This window comes from Argopecten irradians, chromosome 12, assembly GCF_041381155.1.
Source record: "Argopecten irradians isolate NY chromosome 12, Ai_NY, whole genome shotgun sequence".
Classification (NCBI taxonomy): domain Eukaryota; kingdom Metazoa; phylum Mollusca; class Bivalvia; order Pectinida; family Pectinidae; genus Argopecten; species Argopecten irradians.
Genome location: NC_091145.1, coordinates 16,295,183 through 16,311,651, shown reverse-complemented (window position 1 = coordinate 16,311,651; position 16,469 = coordinate 16,295,183). Strand labels below are relative to the sequence as shown.

General features: G+C 35.2%; 1 protein-coding gene across 2 annotated transcripts; it reads left to right on the top strand.

Moving 5' to 3' along the window:
- The first annotated feature begins 291 nt into the window (after positions 1-291).
- LOC138335833 (mitochondrial import inner membrane translocase subunit Tim17-B-like) lies at positions 292-5,663 on the top strand. Of its 2 annotated transcripts, XR_011210339.1 has the most exons (7): positions 292-417; positions 725-788; positions 1,309-1,437; positions 1,822-1,857; positions 2,648-2,722; positions 3,122-3,782; positions 3,975-5,663. XR_011210339.1 is itself a non-coding variant. In XM_069284984.1 (6 exons), exons 1-6 carry the CDS (start codon positions 325-327, stop codon positions 3,220-3,222), a joined length of 498 nt encoding a protein of 165 aa, XP_069141085.1. In that variant the 5' UTR covers positions 292-324; the 3' UTR covers positions 3,223-5,663. The 2 variants fall into 2 exon arrangements, 1 of the variants encoding a protein (XP_069141085.1); XM_069284984.1 differs by having other exon boundaries at positions 3,122-5,663.
- Positions 5,664-16,469: the final 10,806 nt, after the last annotated feature.

The window sequence follows — 16,469 nt, the reverse complement described above, 5'->3', positions numbered from 1 at the left end:
GTTCTCAGATCTCGTAAGATATTATAAGATTAGTCAACTCAATAGGAAAGTTCAATCATGGTTACTTATAAACACCCTATGGCGTAAATCTCTATGTAAAATCTCCTAAACATGTATATATTGAATATTCACTGAACAAACTACGCTGATCTGATCAGATCAAGAGGGTAAACTTTTACAGAGAGAAATATAGATTTGTAAGATGTATTAAGAAGTTAAAGACTGTTTTAAAACTGATGTGTATACGCTGGTAGGCTGTACAAATACATATCTAAAACATATTTTTGAGCATGAAATTCTTTGTGTTTCAGTCCTTGGAGAATCATGGACGATTGTGGAGGAGCCTTTTCTATAGGAATAATAGGAGGTTCAATTTTCCACGGATTCTCAGGTTACAGAAATGCTGCAAAAATACCAGTATGTACTATTTAAACTTATGATATGTACGCTTTTTCATATGAATTAATTGGTAAATTATATAATTAACAGGCTCACATTGTTAGTAAACTACATGCATGGATGATTCATTAATATCTTATTATGTTCAAGCTATATATTTGTTTCCAAGAAAAAATTTAAATCTTATATAATTCTTTTAATTTCTTTGTTTTCAAAATTATTTGTTTTAATTGTGGCTTAAAATACTTTGTTTTATTTGATGGTTTGAAAGTTTATGTTGATGTCCATTGATTAAAAGTTTATGTTGATATCCATTGTTTTACAGGGCAAATGGAACAGACTTACAGGGATGGCCCACAACATTAGAACTAAATCACCAATCACAGGAGGTAATAAATCTTAATTAGTCCTAATTATATATATATATAATGAAAGAGTCTCAGAGTGGTTAAGGTGTCCAGTGTATTCTATTATATAATCTGTGTTGCCTGTTCAAACCCCTTACTGTATAGGTACTAAGTGTTGATAGTTTAGATTGTTTTCACAAAATGAGGAAATTTTAATTCCTCCAAACCTGATAACATTTAATATTTGATTAAAAAGAAGGTGACAAAAACTGAACTTTGAAATGTACTTCATACTGGATTGTTGTTAAAAGTTAAAGAAAGCAAGTTTTTCGTTTGGTTAGCACAGAAAACAGTTCATAATAAGTAGATTCAAACAGGCAGCAGAAAAAGAATATGAATGAAAATTAAGATTGGTTGTATTATTGTGTACATTAAAAACAGATGTTAAGTCATTCTAATTCTCTAAACATTTTTTCAACTTGCCTAGAGATAATAATATTCACAAGATACTCATAAGGAGATCATTTATATGAAATCACATACATTTCTTTTACATTTACAGGTAACTTTGCAATTTGGGGCGGATTGTTTTCGGGAATTGACTGCCTTTTGGTTTACTTCCGTGGAAAGGAAGACTACATCAACTCAATAGCCAGTGGGGCTGCCACAGGAGGCATTCTGTCTATACGAAGTGAGTTTGAGACTTAATGATACAGTCTAGTGCAGTGGAGCTAATTCATGTACCACATTATACCTGATAACATTTGTGTGGTACTTCTATTGGTAACAGAATGATGCTAAAAGATGATATTTAATATGCATAACGTCAAGGTTACTATTAAGATGTTTTGTTTGTAATATGTGTATGACAAACTGCTTATAAAAAAAGTAATATTCTGTTGGGCTTGATGAAGGTTCATTATAACTGTATTACTGTACTTGATTGCTGTGTTTTAAAAACAACAACAAAATATTTCACTTACCAGATGATTTATTTTTATTTTCATAGTTATCATGTAGACTATGTTAAAACTGTATACACATGTTTCATTTGTTTACTCTTTGATTATTTTAGACGGACCCTATCAGATGATGGCATCAGCTGCTATAGGTAAGGCCAGTTCATCATTTTCACATTACCCATATATAAAGTGAAACCTGTCTTAACGACCACCTCCATATAAGGACCACCTGCTTATTAAAACCACTGACCTAGGCCCCATTTATAACACAATTTGACCTGTGTTTAAAGATCACCTCCTTATTAAGATTAAGTTTTTTAGGGTCCCAAATGGTCATTTATAAGACAATTTGACCTGTATTTAAAGACCACTTGACTATACAGACCACTTTTCCATTGTTCCTTGGGTGGTCTTTATAGACAGGTACTACATTACATGGCACCTCTTTTAGCACTGAGAGTAAAAACCACAATATAAATATTTCTGTGTTCAACCAAACTTATGATTACCGGGGCAGCACTCATAATTCAATTTACCAAAATATTAACATTTATAACCTAAATTTTTAACCACATTCCTCTGACTCAAAAATTACAAAGTTGGACTGTGTATTTTTAATTTACGAACCTTGTCATACAATTCTGTTGATTTCTTCATAACTGATGATATAAGTTTGTATGAAAGCTTTTAATGGAAACTGCATCCGATAACTTGAGTTCATGTAATAAACGTTGAGGTTTATTTAATGAATGGAACAGCTGATAAAATAATTTATTCTAAGAGTCATTGAGTTTTGTAGAAATTTCAATAAAATATACCATTAGAATGTAATAAAATGTCTATATATATATAAAATAATTTCGATGTGTGCATGTACTACAAGCGTTTTGAGGATACCTGTATACCTGAATTTCATTTTAAGATTATCTCCCTTTATAGGTGGTTTACTGCTAGGAATGATAGAGGGAGTTTCTATCTTCATCACATATATAACTGCAAGTCAGTTTGATCCCGGTAAGTACAATGTCTCTCTGTATTCTAATGCCTATAATCATTGCAATAGATGCTAAATTTTTCTATCAAATATTATCATATATGTGAAGTTATTTTTATTCAGATATAATATACCTTGAAAGTTTTCTTGGTAAAGGTTTTCACTGATATTTTTGCATGATATACTTTAAATTTTACACATGATTGATAAACTTTATTGGTTCAATTACTCCTGAAGTTGAATTCTCTTAGGCATTGAAATGGCTTTGTCCACAAATTTTGATACTAAAGATAGGATTTTCAACTATTAAAAATAAAAACATGAATTTATTGTTTTCCATAGTGATATGATTGTCAATTAAGTTTTGTTACTATGGTCTTGTGATATCATATCTAATAATTTTCTCTCGTTTTGAACAGCCAACAGACAGATGCTAGAAGACCCTAATCAACTGCCTGACAAACCAGCTGGAAATTCAAATTCAAATTCAAATATGTATGGTATGGCGTCCTATCAATGATTCCAAAATCTAGTGGGTACAGACAATGTGATAGAGACTTCTATATGATCAATGTTTCCTGACAGACAGTAACAAAATATTGATCTGATAAATATTCATCATGCTCATGATCATTGATAGAATCATCTTCATGGACTTATATATACTGTTCTCATAATATCCTCTATTTGATGGATGCTGTCGTCATGGATACACAGATGGCTAACGGCATTGTTGAGAAATATTGCCAAATGGACACTCATCATTGTGCTGAGCAGTAGTCGTTGAGCAGCGTGAAAATTTGGTATAAATTAAACATGACTCGATTTGTAATAATGGACAGTAATTCATATAGGTCCCAACCTAATACAAAGTGTATTATAGACCCCAACCTTATACAATGTGTAGGCCCCAGCCTTATAACATTGTAGGCCCCAACCTTATACAATGTGTAGGCCCCAGCCTAATACAATGTGTAGACTATAAGGCCTAATACATTGTGTAGGCCCCAGCCTTATACAATGTAAAGGCCCCAGCCTAATACAATGTGTATAGGCCCCAGCCTAATACAATGTGTATAGGCCCCAACCTAATACAATGGGTAGGCCCCAGCCTTATACAATGTGTAGGCCCCAGTCTAATACAATGGGTAGGCTCCAGCCTTATACAGTGTGTAGGCCCCAGCCTTATACAATGTGTAGGCCCCAGTCTTATACAATGTGTGGGCCCCAGCCTAATACAATGTGTAGGCCCAAGCCTAATACAATATGTAGGCCCCAGCCTAATACAATGTGTATAGGCCCCAGTCTGATACACTATATATGTAGACCCAAATGTAGTACACTGTATAAATCCTGATCAGTTCACTGGGTGGACATGTGTTGCCTGTTGTGCAAGTTTTAATATGTGCTGCCTTATCACTTTTCAGGTATACAATTTGTGTACTCTAAATCAGTCATTAATATTCTTACATAAATGATTGATATTTAAGTGATGAACCCGACCTAATGTATCCTTTGTTTGGTAACCAAACATTTTCTTCACCACCGTATATTCTTACACTGTCAGCCCGATACATATTTAGATATTTTATGTACCAATGTTTTTGGCCATATCTTTCAGAAATAAGAAACTAGAAAGTAAGAGAAAATAAGTTGTGTGTTCTCTGTACAATTCATTATCTTGCAATTTGGCCATCAAGTCTGCAAATAGATATGTGAACACAGTGTAAGAAATATTAGGATAATTCATTCATATATGGGGTATATATTTAATATGTGTGTGTATATATGAATGTGGAGTGACTGTTTATGATAAGAGTTTATTAGATTTTAAGAATCTGATACTAAGGTGGCTGAATGTATATAGTATGCACACCTTTATCTATGTTGCAACTTGATGTGTATGGGTGAGTTTGTATATAGACTAGCATATAGTGAGAGAGGGAGTGTTGATTTATTTGAATATAATGTTATTTACACAGTTGATTGTTCTGTGATTAGTTAATGAGATGAAAACCTTGTATACTTGGTTGTTAGAGAGATATTATTGATCATTCATGTTGTCATTATGTATATTTTATTTTCATCCAAAATAAGCAGTTACTCATTCACCCCCGTAGACACATTTAGACTTTTCTAAATAAAAGACTAGACTAGTCCATTATGGAGTTTCAGGGAAGAATGAGTTAAGAAACTTTACATTGGCAGTGACCTGTCGGAGTCAAGTGTATATAAATTTACATTTATCTTGATTTACCAATATAAAAAAGTTTTAAGTTTTAGATGTATTACCTTGTTACCAGGTACACTGAATAAAAAGTATGCTGTACTGTATGCTTGATAAAATTATTGAGCAGGTATGGTGATAGGTGATGCACATCTTCATTATTAACTCATGCACCCCTGAATATTTATAATGAGCTATTCCAACATTTGAAATGGAACAGCTCACATGTGACTTCAGGTGTGCATGAGTTAAGGAAATGGTCTAATCTATGTTCACCATATATAGACGATCTAATACTGTACATGTTTTTTAAATGGTCATTGCCACCAACAATCAAAGCTGTTTATATAAAGACCACCCAAGGAACAAATGAGAAATGGTCTTTATAGCTAGGTTAAAATTGCATTGAAATGGTCATTTGGGACCCTAGAAAAATGGTCTTATTAAGCAGGTGGTCTTGATTCAGAGGTGGTCATTAAGACAGGTTTTGACTATATTTATTTCTTTTATTGATTATAATCTTGTGACTCACATACATGAGTACCTCTCTGTGGTCATATATACAAGGTGTACCTGTTGACTACAGAAGTGTTCTGTGAATAAACTGGTTTAATATTGTTTGTGAGAAAACAGCACCCTGTTGTTTTATAGAACAGCACATGGAGAAGTGCTGTTTTGTGCTGGCTATTTGCTATGTCATGTTTGAAAAAAATAAATGGAACAAATGACTGAAATTGTGTATAGTGTTTTTGTGTAAGAGTGACAAATGTACACAAATATTTACCTGTATCATGTGATCGTTCATTAAGATTCAAGGTTTGAAACAAGATCTGAGGTTAAAACAACTCGTGTGGCATAATATCATTTGTCACCTAATGAGAAACCAACTAGATACACGATGGTAAATTTTTTAAGCTCAAGGGCTCTCATCAAAGCAGAACACTCGTATATAGTTATCGTGTACCGTCCGTTGGTGTCTGCCGTGCGCCATGCATAAACTTTTCATTCAAACAACTTCTTTTCAATAACCGTAAGGTCCAGTGTACTTGTATCTGGGCTGTAACAGGCTGAGATGAAGTGCTACCGAAGCTGTGAAACTAAATGACCTTTATCTACTGTCAAGGTCACAGGGGTCAAACAGGCTAAAATCTCTGAATGACTTCTAGCTAACCTAAATTACTGATATACTCATATTGGGCCTGTAGCATGCTGGGGTGAAGGGCTACCTAAATTGTGAAAATGAATGACCTTGACCTACTTTCAAGGTCACATGAGTCAAATAGGCTAAAACCCTTGAACGACTTCTCAATAACCATAAGGCCCAGAGTACTCATATTTGGCCTGTAGCATGCAGGGAGTAAGGGCTACCAAAGTTGTGAAAATGAATGACCTTGACCTACTTTCAAGGTTAAATAGGTTAACATCCTTGAAAGACTTCTTTTAACTAGCTGAGAGGCCCAATGTACTCATATTTATCCAGTAGCATGCTGTGATGAAGGGCTACCAAAGTTCTGAAAATGAATGACTGTGACCTACTTTCAATGTCACATGGGTCAAATATGCTAAAATCTTTGAAAAGCTTCTTCTAACTAACCGAAAGGTCCAGGTTACTCATATTTGGCATTTAGCATGCTTGGATGATCCGGAAGGGCTACCAAAGCTGTGAAAATGAATAAGGTTGACTCACTTTTAATGTCACATGGGTCAAATATGCTAAAATCTTTGAAAAGCTTCTTCTAACTAACCGAAAGGTCCAGGGTACTCGTATTTGCTTTTAGCATGCTTGGATGATCCTGAAGGGCTACCAAAGCTGTGAAAATGAATAAGGTTGACCTACTTTCAAGGTCACAGGGGTCAAATAGGCTAAATATCTTTGAACGACTTCTTCTTACTAACCGAAAGGCGAATTTGTTCCTAAATAGTTTTATATTAAACCTTTTTTGGTCCCATTACAATATTATTGTTCTGAAAAAATCCAACATTTATTACAGCTGCATAGGACATGGTATTTCTAATATTTTTATTTTGCATTTTCTGAGTGTTGGGTGAATATGGGTTTCACTAAAGGGCGTAACTCTGCACGTACGTGTAAACGTAGACGTAGGATTTTGCGTAACTTACGTCTGAAAATCGATTTGTAACATCGCGTCTGATTGAATTGGCTGGTGCGATTTGGTACCCGATCAAATTTGGCGGATGTTTCTGTATTCCGGCTTGTTGTCTATTTGATTAATATTCTTATGTTTTATCGTGTACAAATCAAAACATGCCATTTATTTGACATGAAAAAATATTTGTATAAAAATCGATGCGTTCTCCATATTACAAATTGTCAGAAGTGAATTTGAAAATTTATTTTTGCAGGACTGAATTTACATGTAAGTTAACATGTATTAAAAAATCGTTAATTATTATCAAAAAGAGGACAATTATGAAACTACATGTACATTATGTATTCTTTATTCGCATTGCCGTCAAGATAGAGATTTATCGGAATATCCTACTATTTGGTCACCACCATTTAACATGATATATAATTACCTATCGACCATTTATCGGGATATTCCACTATTTCCACAATTTCATTTTATTAATTTTTTTTCCTCATATAGATTTCTGGAAATAGGAGTTCATACCATAAAAGAAAATTGAAGAAAAAACAGATGTCCGTGTGCTCGTTTTTGAGCTATTGTCGCTCAAAGATACCTAGTTGACAAAATATTGGATTTTATGGGAATTTTGCCGTTTTGACCATATACACAAGAGATTAAAGTTATAATTTCCTAATGAGGTGTGGGATATGTATGGATGTTTGTGGAATTTATTTTCCAGTATTCTTCTTAAAAAATATAACAGTTTTGATTAATAAGACTATTTTTTTTCTCAGAATAACAACATATGCTATCCCTACCCCTTAATTTTGAATGCACCGTTTTCAGCCATTTAAGATAGAGATTAGAGTCGTCTGTTAATCTTGCTTTGAGCGTCTTCTGCATATTATGGATTTCATGAAATAACGAAATCAATGTTTTACTTTTAAAACACTAAATTATGACAAATCGGCAAATCGTTGGCTAATAATCGAAATCAACACGGTAATAATACCTGTATACCAATTCATATATTTAAAAATAAAATTGATACACACTCCTATGTGATTAAAATCATGGTAATTAAATCTCGCTGTTAACATGTTTAGTTTATTCAACTGACCACCAATAAATGTAATTTTGAAGCGATCTGTGATTGATATTTATAGTAAGAATTAAGCCGCAAAAGGTGCTGCGTGTCTCCGATGTTATGTAATCTATAATTTTAAGACAGATTACTATTATATAAACTGATGTAACAGGGTGGTTTTCACTAATTCGTTTCGTTGGTCACTAGTTGTGTATACCTATGTATGTGTGTCCAGTTTACCTGTGTGATGTAGTCAATGGTGTGTCCTTGTATTGTCTCGTTTCTGTTTTGTGGTCATTGTGATGGTATTTGTCAGGTTTTGGCGGGGAAAGGGAAAAGGGGATTTGACTTACGACCAGACGGATGTGATTATTTAGATTACTACGTATTTCCATTAGACCCTTGACCCATTGTCAAGGTAGGTGTTTTATTTATAGTATATATTTTAAGATGAATTGATTCAGATACTCTTATTTATTGAATGATACATGTGTGAATTATCTTTAATTATTTCTTCTGATTGTAGAGTAGTTTTGGTATATAGATTATATGATCAAAGAGTCTACAGTTTATACAATAGTTTGCTACCAATAAAGACCAGAAGGAACCAAGACAGAGTTTGTTATTTCCCTCAATTTTACATATAAACTTCTATCAATGCTAGAATGATAAAAGTACATGGAACATATTCTTGAGTCATGTACGGTACTCATTATTGGAGAAGACTTACTTAGTTATCGTTTAAATTAGTTTAATATTCAATTAAGAGAATGTACAATGTGTATTTGCTATAACATCAAGCAATGCAATAATAAACTACACATTTTCGGCTAACATTCAACAAGAGAGTTTGATTTATTTGTATCTCTATTAAATTAATCTATATTTGTTAAACCTTTCATCCGCATGAATAACTGAAAGAGAAAGTGGACATTGCCAAATGAAATTTTTCTTAGAACAAAAAGTATTCCGTTTTTATCTGTAGTTTTACAACGTGTAAATATTATAGTATTGCGATAGATCCACAAATGAAGGATCTATATGGTGAGTTTTCCAACACCGACATGAAAATACGTAGAAGTTACGACAGGGTAGAGTTGACGTAAAGTTACGCAAGATTTTTGACGTAACTTACGAATGTTCGTAAGTTATGAAGTTTTGTGAAATGCTTAGTAATTCGTAAATATGACTTACGCAAAAGTTACGAAAATTCGTAAGTTAGGAAGCTTTGTGTAATTTTAACTGGCAGTTTTTCTAAATAGTGCCGTAATGGATCGCTCTCGAACTTGTTTCACAAAGAACTAACCAGCCTTTATGTGAATTCAACCTTCATGCACAGAGTCTGATAAACACGAATGTATTCCATTTGAAGCCTTAGAATTACCGAATATGGAATATTATCATTTTTTAGCAGAATTACAAATAGTTACCTTTTAGTACTTTTGAATACCTCTCCAGCAGACACTTCCGGAACAGATTTTATGTCATAATATATCAACATGTTTGGAGGTGGAGGCCTCGAAACGGTTGAGTTTACTTTACAACGTTACAGACTAATGTATGCTTCGTACAAAAACAAAACCTTTGCGACTTATATACAGGTGCGACATTTAATCGGATATCGACTGACGCATAGCATGCCTTGCATCTCTGCAAAAAGCAAAAGTATATATTGGTTAGGATGGTATTAAATAATATTGTAGAACAAGTTAGAGACTGATAGTAGCGCTTATATTTTGACATTATTACTTGGGATGGTATCAAAACATGTTACAGCTTCAACCAACTGGAAGATCAGATGGAATCTTATAAAATGGAAAGACTCCGAAACTCCAAAAGGATTTGTTCCTACACGTACAAGTATGCCAAAAGGAAACGCATCAAATTTCAAAAGCAGATTCCAGATTTGTGAAGGAAACATAGAAATAAAACAAGAGGCCCAATGGCCTTAACGGTCATCTGACTATCTTGGCAATAGCTGTATAGGAAAATAATTAGATATGGTGTCATGGTAGCCATCTTCAATCTGGGATCAACCAGAGATATAACATCACTTAGACAAGATCATATCAGCCGCATTTCATGTTTCAAGTTTCAGTTAAATTGCACCGGAAGAACTTGAGAAGTTCAAAATGTGTTTTCAAGATGGCATCTGTGGCAGTCATCTTGGATCATCTGTGGCAGCCATCTTGGATTTTGGATCGACATAAAATATAACAACACTTGGTCGGGACCATGTCAGGATCATTTCATGCAGGTTTCAGCTTAATCACACTGGTAGAACTTGAGAAGAAGTTCAAAATTCAAGATTTTGGAATATTTGACTCTCGTGACCTTGAAAGTAGGTCAAGGTCATTCATTTCCACAACATTTGTAGCCCTTTATCCCAGCATGCTACAGGCCAAATATGAGTACCCTGGAATTTTTGGTTAGTTAGAAGAATTCGTTCAAAGATTTTAGCCTATTTGACCCCGGTGACCTTGAAAGTAGGTCAAGGTCATTTATTTTCACAACTTTGGTAGCCCTTCATCCCAGCATGCTACAGGCCAAATATGAGTACCCTGGACCTTTTGGTTAGTTAGAAGAAGTTGTTCAAAGATTTAGGCCTATTTGACCCCCGGTGACCTTGACAGTACGTCAAGGTCATTAATTTTCACAACTTTTGTAGCCCTTCATCCCAGCATGCTACAGGCCAAATATGAGTACCCTGGACATTTTTGTTAGTTAGAAGAAGTCGTTCATAGATTTTAGCCTATTTGACCGCTGTGACCTTGAAAATAGGTCAAGATCATTTATTTTCACAACTTGGTAGCCCTGCATCCTAGCATGCTACAGGCCAAATATGAGTACCCTGGACCTTTCGGTTAGTTTGAAGAAGTCGTTCAAAGATTTAAACCTATTTGACCCCCGGTGACCTGTCAAGGTCATTAATTTTCACAACTTTTGTAGCCCTTCATCCCAGCATGCTACAGGCCAAATATGAGTACCCTGGACCTTTTGGTTAGTTACAAGAATTCGTTCAAAATATTTAGCCTATTTTACCCCTGTGACCTTGAAAGTAGGTCAAGATCATTAATTTTCACAACTTTGGTAGCCCTTCATCCCAGCATGCTACAGGCCAAATATGAGTACCCTGGACCTTTTAGTTAGTTAGAAGAAGTCGTTCAAAGATTTAAGCCTATTTGACCCCCGGTGACCTTGACAGTACGTCAAGGTCATTAATTTTCACAACTTTGATAGCCCTTTATTCCAGTATGCAACAGGCCAAATATGAGTACCCTGGGCCTTACGTTTATTGAGACGAAGTTGTTTTCTACTTTATACTAAAAAATCCCTGCATCAATATTGTATGTATAAGTGATACTAGTCTTCTTTTTTCGAGGGTTATGTTACATGTATCAAAATTTTAATACATTCCGTATTGTTCACATTCGATCACAGTCCTATAATGCATTTTATTGCTAAATGATGGCCATGATTTTCAAAAGAAAATTTATAAGAAAGATTTTTTTATGTTTCACAATGATTTAAGGATGCACTCCTCTGAGAAGTCAAAATTTTCTTGTATTAAACTTTTTTTTTCATATAGATTTTTGGAAATAGGTGGTCTTACCATAAAAGAAAATTGAAGAAAAAACATATGTCCCTGTGCTCGTTTTTGAGCTATTGTCACTCAAAGATACCTAGTTGACAAAATATTGGATTTTTTAGGAAATTTGCCGTTTTGACCATATACACAAGAGTTTAAAGCCATAATTTCCTAATGAGGTGTTTGATATGTATGGATGGTTGTAGAATTTGCTTAACAATGGTCTTCTTTAAAAATATACCAGTTTTGATTAATAAGACTCCTATTTTTTCTCAGAATAACAACATATTCTAACCCTACCCCTTAATTTTGAGCTACAAAATGCACTATTTTCAGCCATTTTTGGCAAATTTAAGCCTTTATAGAAAAAGTTCTGGTAATGAACTTTTGTTAATATATTACGAAACGGGATTTCAACGGGACTGAAACCTCAGAAGAATACATCCTTAACACGTTGCGTAATAACTCTGCTCACATTTTAATGATTTTCGTAAGATATGAAAAGATTGCAATTGACGACGTCATCATAAACCAAAACACAAGATACAGAATATTGTTTCAATTGTCCTTACATATATGGGTAATGATTACTAGTTTCAATGGTTTACAGGATGTTCTAATTTGTATACAATACCCCCGTATATGCGAACCTAAACGCACGATGATAGCTGATTAGTATCTTGGAAATGGCATATATGTCGGCGATGAAGCAATATATCATTTGTATTTTGAATACTGTCTCTCTCTATAGTCCTAAGGTACTTGCATATGAAAAGCGATCTTTCCAACCTGAAGGTGTGCGTGTATATAATGATTAGCTTTCTTAAATGTTCTGAATTCCGAAAGTTACCCAAACGTTAAGGCTTCTGCAAAGATAGGATCACACCATTTACTATTATGTAGATGAAGACAATTTAAGGCAAGGACGCTAAGATGAGTGGCCAACCTAACCATATATCAATGCTTATAATAAAACTAACTGTTTCACGTTTATAAAGACAAGACTTGATTTTAACAATATTAAATTGATATCAATCAAATAAAACAATGAGTTACGAAGCCGAATGAGGTCTCCAACAAGAGGCCCATGGGCCTTAACGGTCATCTGACTCATTGAACAAAACAACAAAGTCACAGTATAAAGTATTGGTTAACGATTAATATAAAACAATACAAGGAACTCCTTGGTTGAATATGTAAGTTTCTGAAATAGGTAAATGTCATTCGTTGAACAAACTTGGTAGCCCTTCATCCATATATGGTTTGTAACCCATTTACGGATTTTAAAGCCAAATTTCAGCAAAGCTTCCATTTTGGACATCCGCCATACTATCCCCATGGGTCTTAGCTCGGTCCTTTATAAAATATGATTGTCCTCACCTAAAGTTCCCCTTCAGAATCAATTAAAACCCCTATAGACCAATTTTCCTTGAGATTGGAGACTGAAACCTGAAAAAAGGAAGTGGGCCAGCGGCCATCTTGGAAAACCAAAGTCTTAATGAAAATGTTTGCATGTTGTTCGGCATTAATTTAAACCCCTATAGACCAATTTTCATTGAGATTGGAGACCGAAATCTGAAAACAGGAAGTGGGCCAGCTAACATTAAGAAAATTTGCCCTTTTGGGGCCCCACACCTCAGCCCCTAGGGGTCGGACCAGACTCATATATATAAAATACGATTGTCCTTCCCCAATGATGTTTCACACCAAATATGGATGAAATCCATCCAAGGATGAAGGACAAGTAGGATTTTAAAGCTTAAATTAAGAATATTTCCCCTTTTTAGGCCCCGTCCCTCTGCCCCTAGGGGTCGGACCAGGCTCATTTATATAAAACATGAATGTCCTTCCCCAATGATGTTTCACACCAAATATGGATGAAATCCATCCAAGGATGAAAGAGGAGTAGGATTTTAAAGCTTAAATTAAGAAAATTTGCCCTTTTGGGGCCCCACCCCTCAGCCCCTAGGGGTTGGACAAGGCTCATTTATATAAAATATGATTGTCCATCCCCAATGATGTTTCACACCAAATATGGATGAAATCCATCCAAGGATGAAGGAGGAGTAGGATTTTAAAGCTAAAATTAAGAAAATTTGCCCTTTCGGGGCCCCACCCCTCAGCCCCTAGGGGTCGGACCAGGCTCATTTATATAAAATATGATTGTCCTTCCCCAATGATATTTTACACCAAATATAGATGAAATTCATTCAAGGATGAAGGAGAAGTAGGATTTTAAAGCTTAAATAAAGAAAATTTCCTCTTTTGGAGCCCCGCCCCTCAGCCCCTAGGGGTCGGACCAGGCTCATTTTTATAAAATATGAATGTCCATCCCCAACGATGTTTTACACCAAATATGGATGAAATCCATCCAAGGATGAAAGAGGAGTAGGATTTTAAAGCTTAAATTAAGAAAATTTGCCCTTTTGGGGCCCCACCCCTCAGCCCCTAGGGGTCGGACAAGGCTCATTTATATAAAATATGATTGTCCATCCCCAATGATGTTTCACACCAAATATGGATGAAATCCATCCAAGGATGAAGGACAAGTAGGATTTTAAAGCTTAAATTAAGAATATTTCCCCTTTTTAGGCCCCGTCCCTCTGCCCCTAGGGGTCGGACCAGGCTCATTTATATAAAACATGAATGTCCTTCCCCAATGATGTTTCACACCAAATATGGATGAAATCCATCCAAGGATGAAAGAGGAGTAGGATTTTAAAGCTTAAATTAAGAAAATTTGCCCTTTTGGGGCCCCACCCCTCAGCCCCTAGGGGTTGGACAAGGCTCATTTATATAAAATATGATTGTCCATCCCCAATGATGTTTCACACCAAATATGGATGAAATCCATCCAAGGATGAAGGAGGAGTAGGATTTTAAAGCTAAAATTAAGAAAATTTGCCCTTTCGGGGCCCCACCCCTCAGCCCCTAGGGGTCGGACCAGGCTCATTTATATAAAATATGATTGTCCTTCCCCAATGATATTTTACACCAAATATAGATGAAATTCATTCAAGGATGAAGGAGAAGTAGGATTTTAAAGCTTAAATAAAGAAAATTTCCTCTTTTGGAGCCCCGCCCCTCAGCCCCTAGGGGTCGGACCAGGCTCATTTTTATAAAATAAGAATGTCCATCCCCAACGATGTTTTACACCAAATATGGATGAAATCCATCCAAGGATGAAAGAGGAGTAGGATTTTAAAGCTTAAATTAAGAAAATTTGCCCTTTTGGGGCCCCACCCCTCAGCCCCTAGGGGTCGGACAAGGCTCATTTATATAAAATATGATTGTCCTTCCCCAATGATGTTTCACACCAAATATGGATGAAATCCATCCAAGGATGAAAGAGGAGTAGGATTTTAAAGCTTAAATTAAGAAAATTTGCCCTTTTGGGGCCCCACCCCTCAGCCCCTAGGGGTCGGACAAGGCTCATTTATATAAAATATGATTGTCCATCCCCAATGATGTTTCACACCAAATATGGATGAAATCCATCCAAGGATGAAGGAGGAGTAGGATTTTAAAGCTAAAATTAAGAAAATTTGCCCTTTTGGGGCCCCACCCCTCAGCCCCAAGGGGTCGGACCAGGCTCATTTATATAAAATATGATTGTCCTTCCCCAATGATGATTCACACCAAATATGGATGTAATCCGCTTTAGGGTTAAGGAGGAGTAGGCTTTTGTATAAATAGTCTTACGCACGACGCACGGCGCACGGCGCACGGCGGACGGCGGACGGCGGACGGCGCACGGCGCACGACGACGGACGAAACACGATGACAATAGGTCATCCTGACCTTCGGTCAGATGACCTAAAAATCCAGTAAAGCCTAATGGTAGCAGAAAACAGTAGATTTGGACAATCTATAAAAATAAGGCGCATGCCTTAGAAATATAGATATATAGTCATTTAACTGTAAAAAATATCCGTACAAAAGTATATATATAATCAATCAGGACAACTTTTGCAATTACAATTTGATATTTTGATACAGATTTGGCCATATTCTGCGCTTATTCATGCATGTGAATATCACGGTAACAACAAAATACCTGAAAAATTGCAAACTATCAAGATTTTTAGCCTAAAATTGCAAAAAAAATGTACTCAATTTTGTTCTTAAGACCTGCCTTAAATTGAGCACTTCCATGACAATGGCAAAATAAGCTAATTTATTTCATAGGTCGATTGTGTGGATTTTTCAATATTTTTGCATAAACCCGCGCCATGGATTTTCATTGTAATCTCTAACCCATTTTTGTTATGATTATTTTTGCAAAAATTGAAACTTAAATCAAACCCTCCATATTGGATGTACCGATTTCAGAATATATTTTATTTTTATTTTTTTATGCATGGCCCAAAACAGGGGCTCTCCACTTAATAATCTCTGGTCTGCTACCAATGCAATGAGAGTTCTTTACTTCTATTTGAATAAAAATCAACTTAATATGAATGGCAGAAGTGGACCAAAGTTTCCACATAAAATTAACAAATATATATATATATTAAAATGGAAATTGGGAACAGGAAATTCCACAAAATAATATCTGTTGTATACGATTAAAATTATAAATTCTATACCAACATTTTCTGTTGGTTCACGTGAAACACTGTCAAACGAGAACAGATAAAATATTTTACTAGAAAACTGCAAAACCGTTAATTCCATAATAATCCGTTTTAGAATATCAATTGATTAAAATTGGTCCAAAACTGAAGGTCTCTTGGTCCCCACCATGCTACAAGTCTAATATCCAATCTTT

Coding starts and splice junctions, on each gene's coding strand:
- LOC138335833 (XM_069284984.1), top strand. CDS start 325: ATGGACGATTGTGGAGGAGCCTTTTCTATAGGAATAATAGGAGGTTCA. Junction 418..724: donor GAAATGCTGCAAAAATACCA/GTATGTACTATT, acceptor ATTGTTTTACAG/GGCAAATGGAACAGACTTAC. Junction 1,438..1,821: donor AGGCATTCTGTCTATACGAA/GTGAGTTTGAGA, acceptor TGATTATTTTAG/ACGGACCCTATCAGATGATG.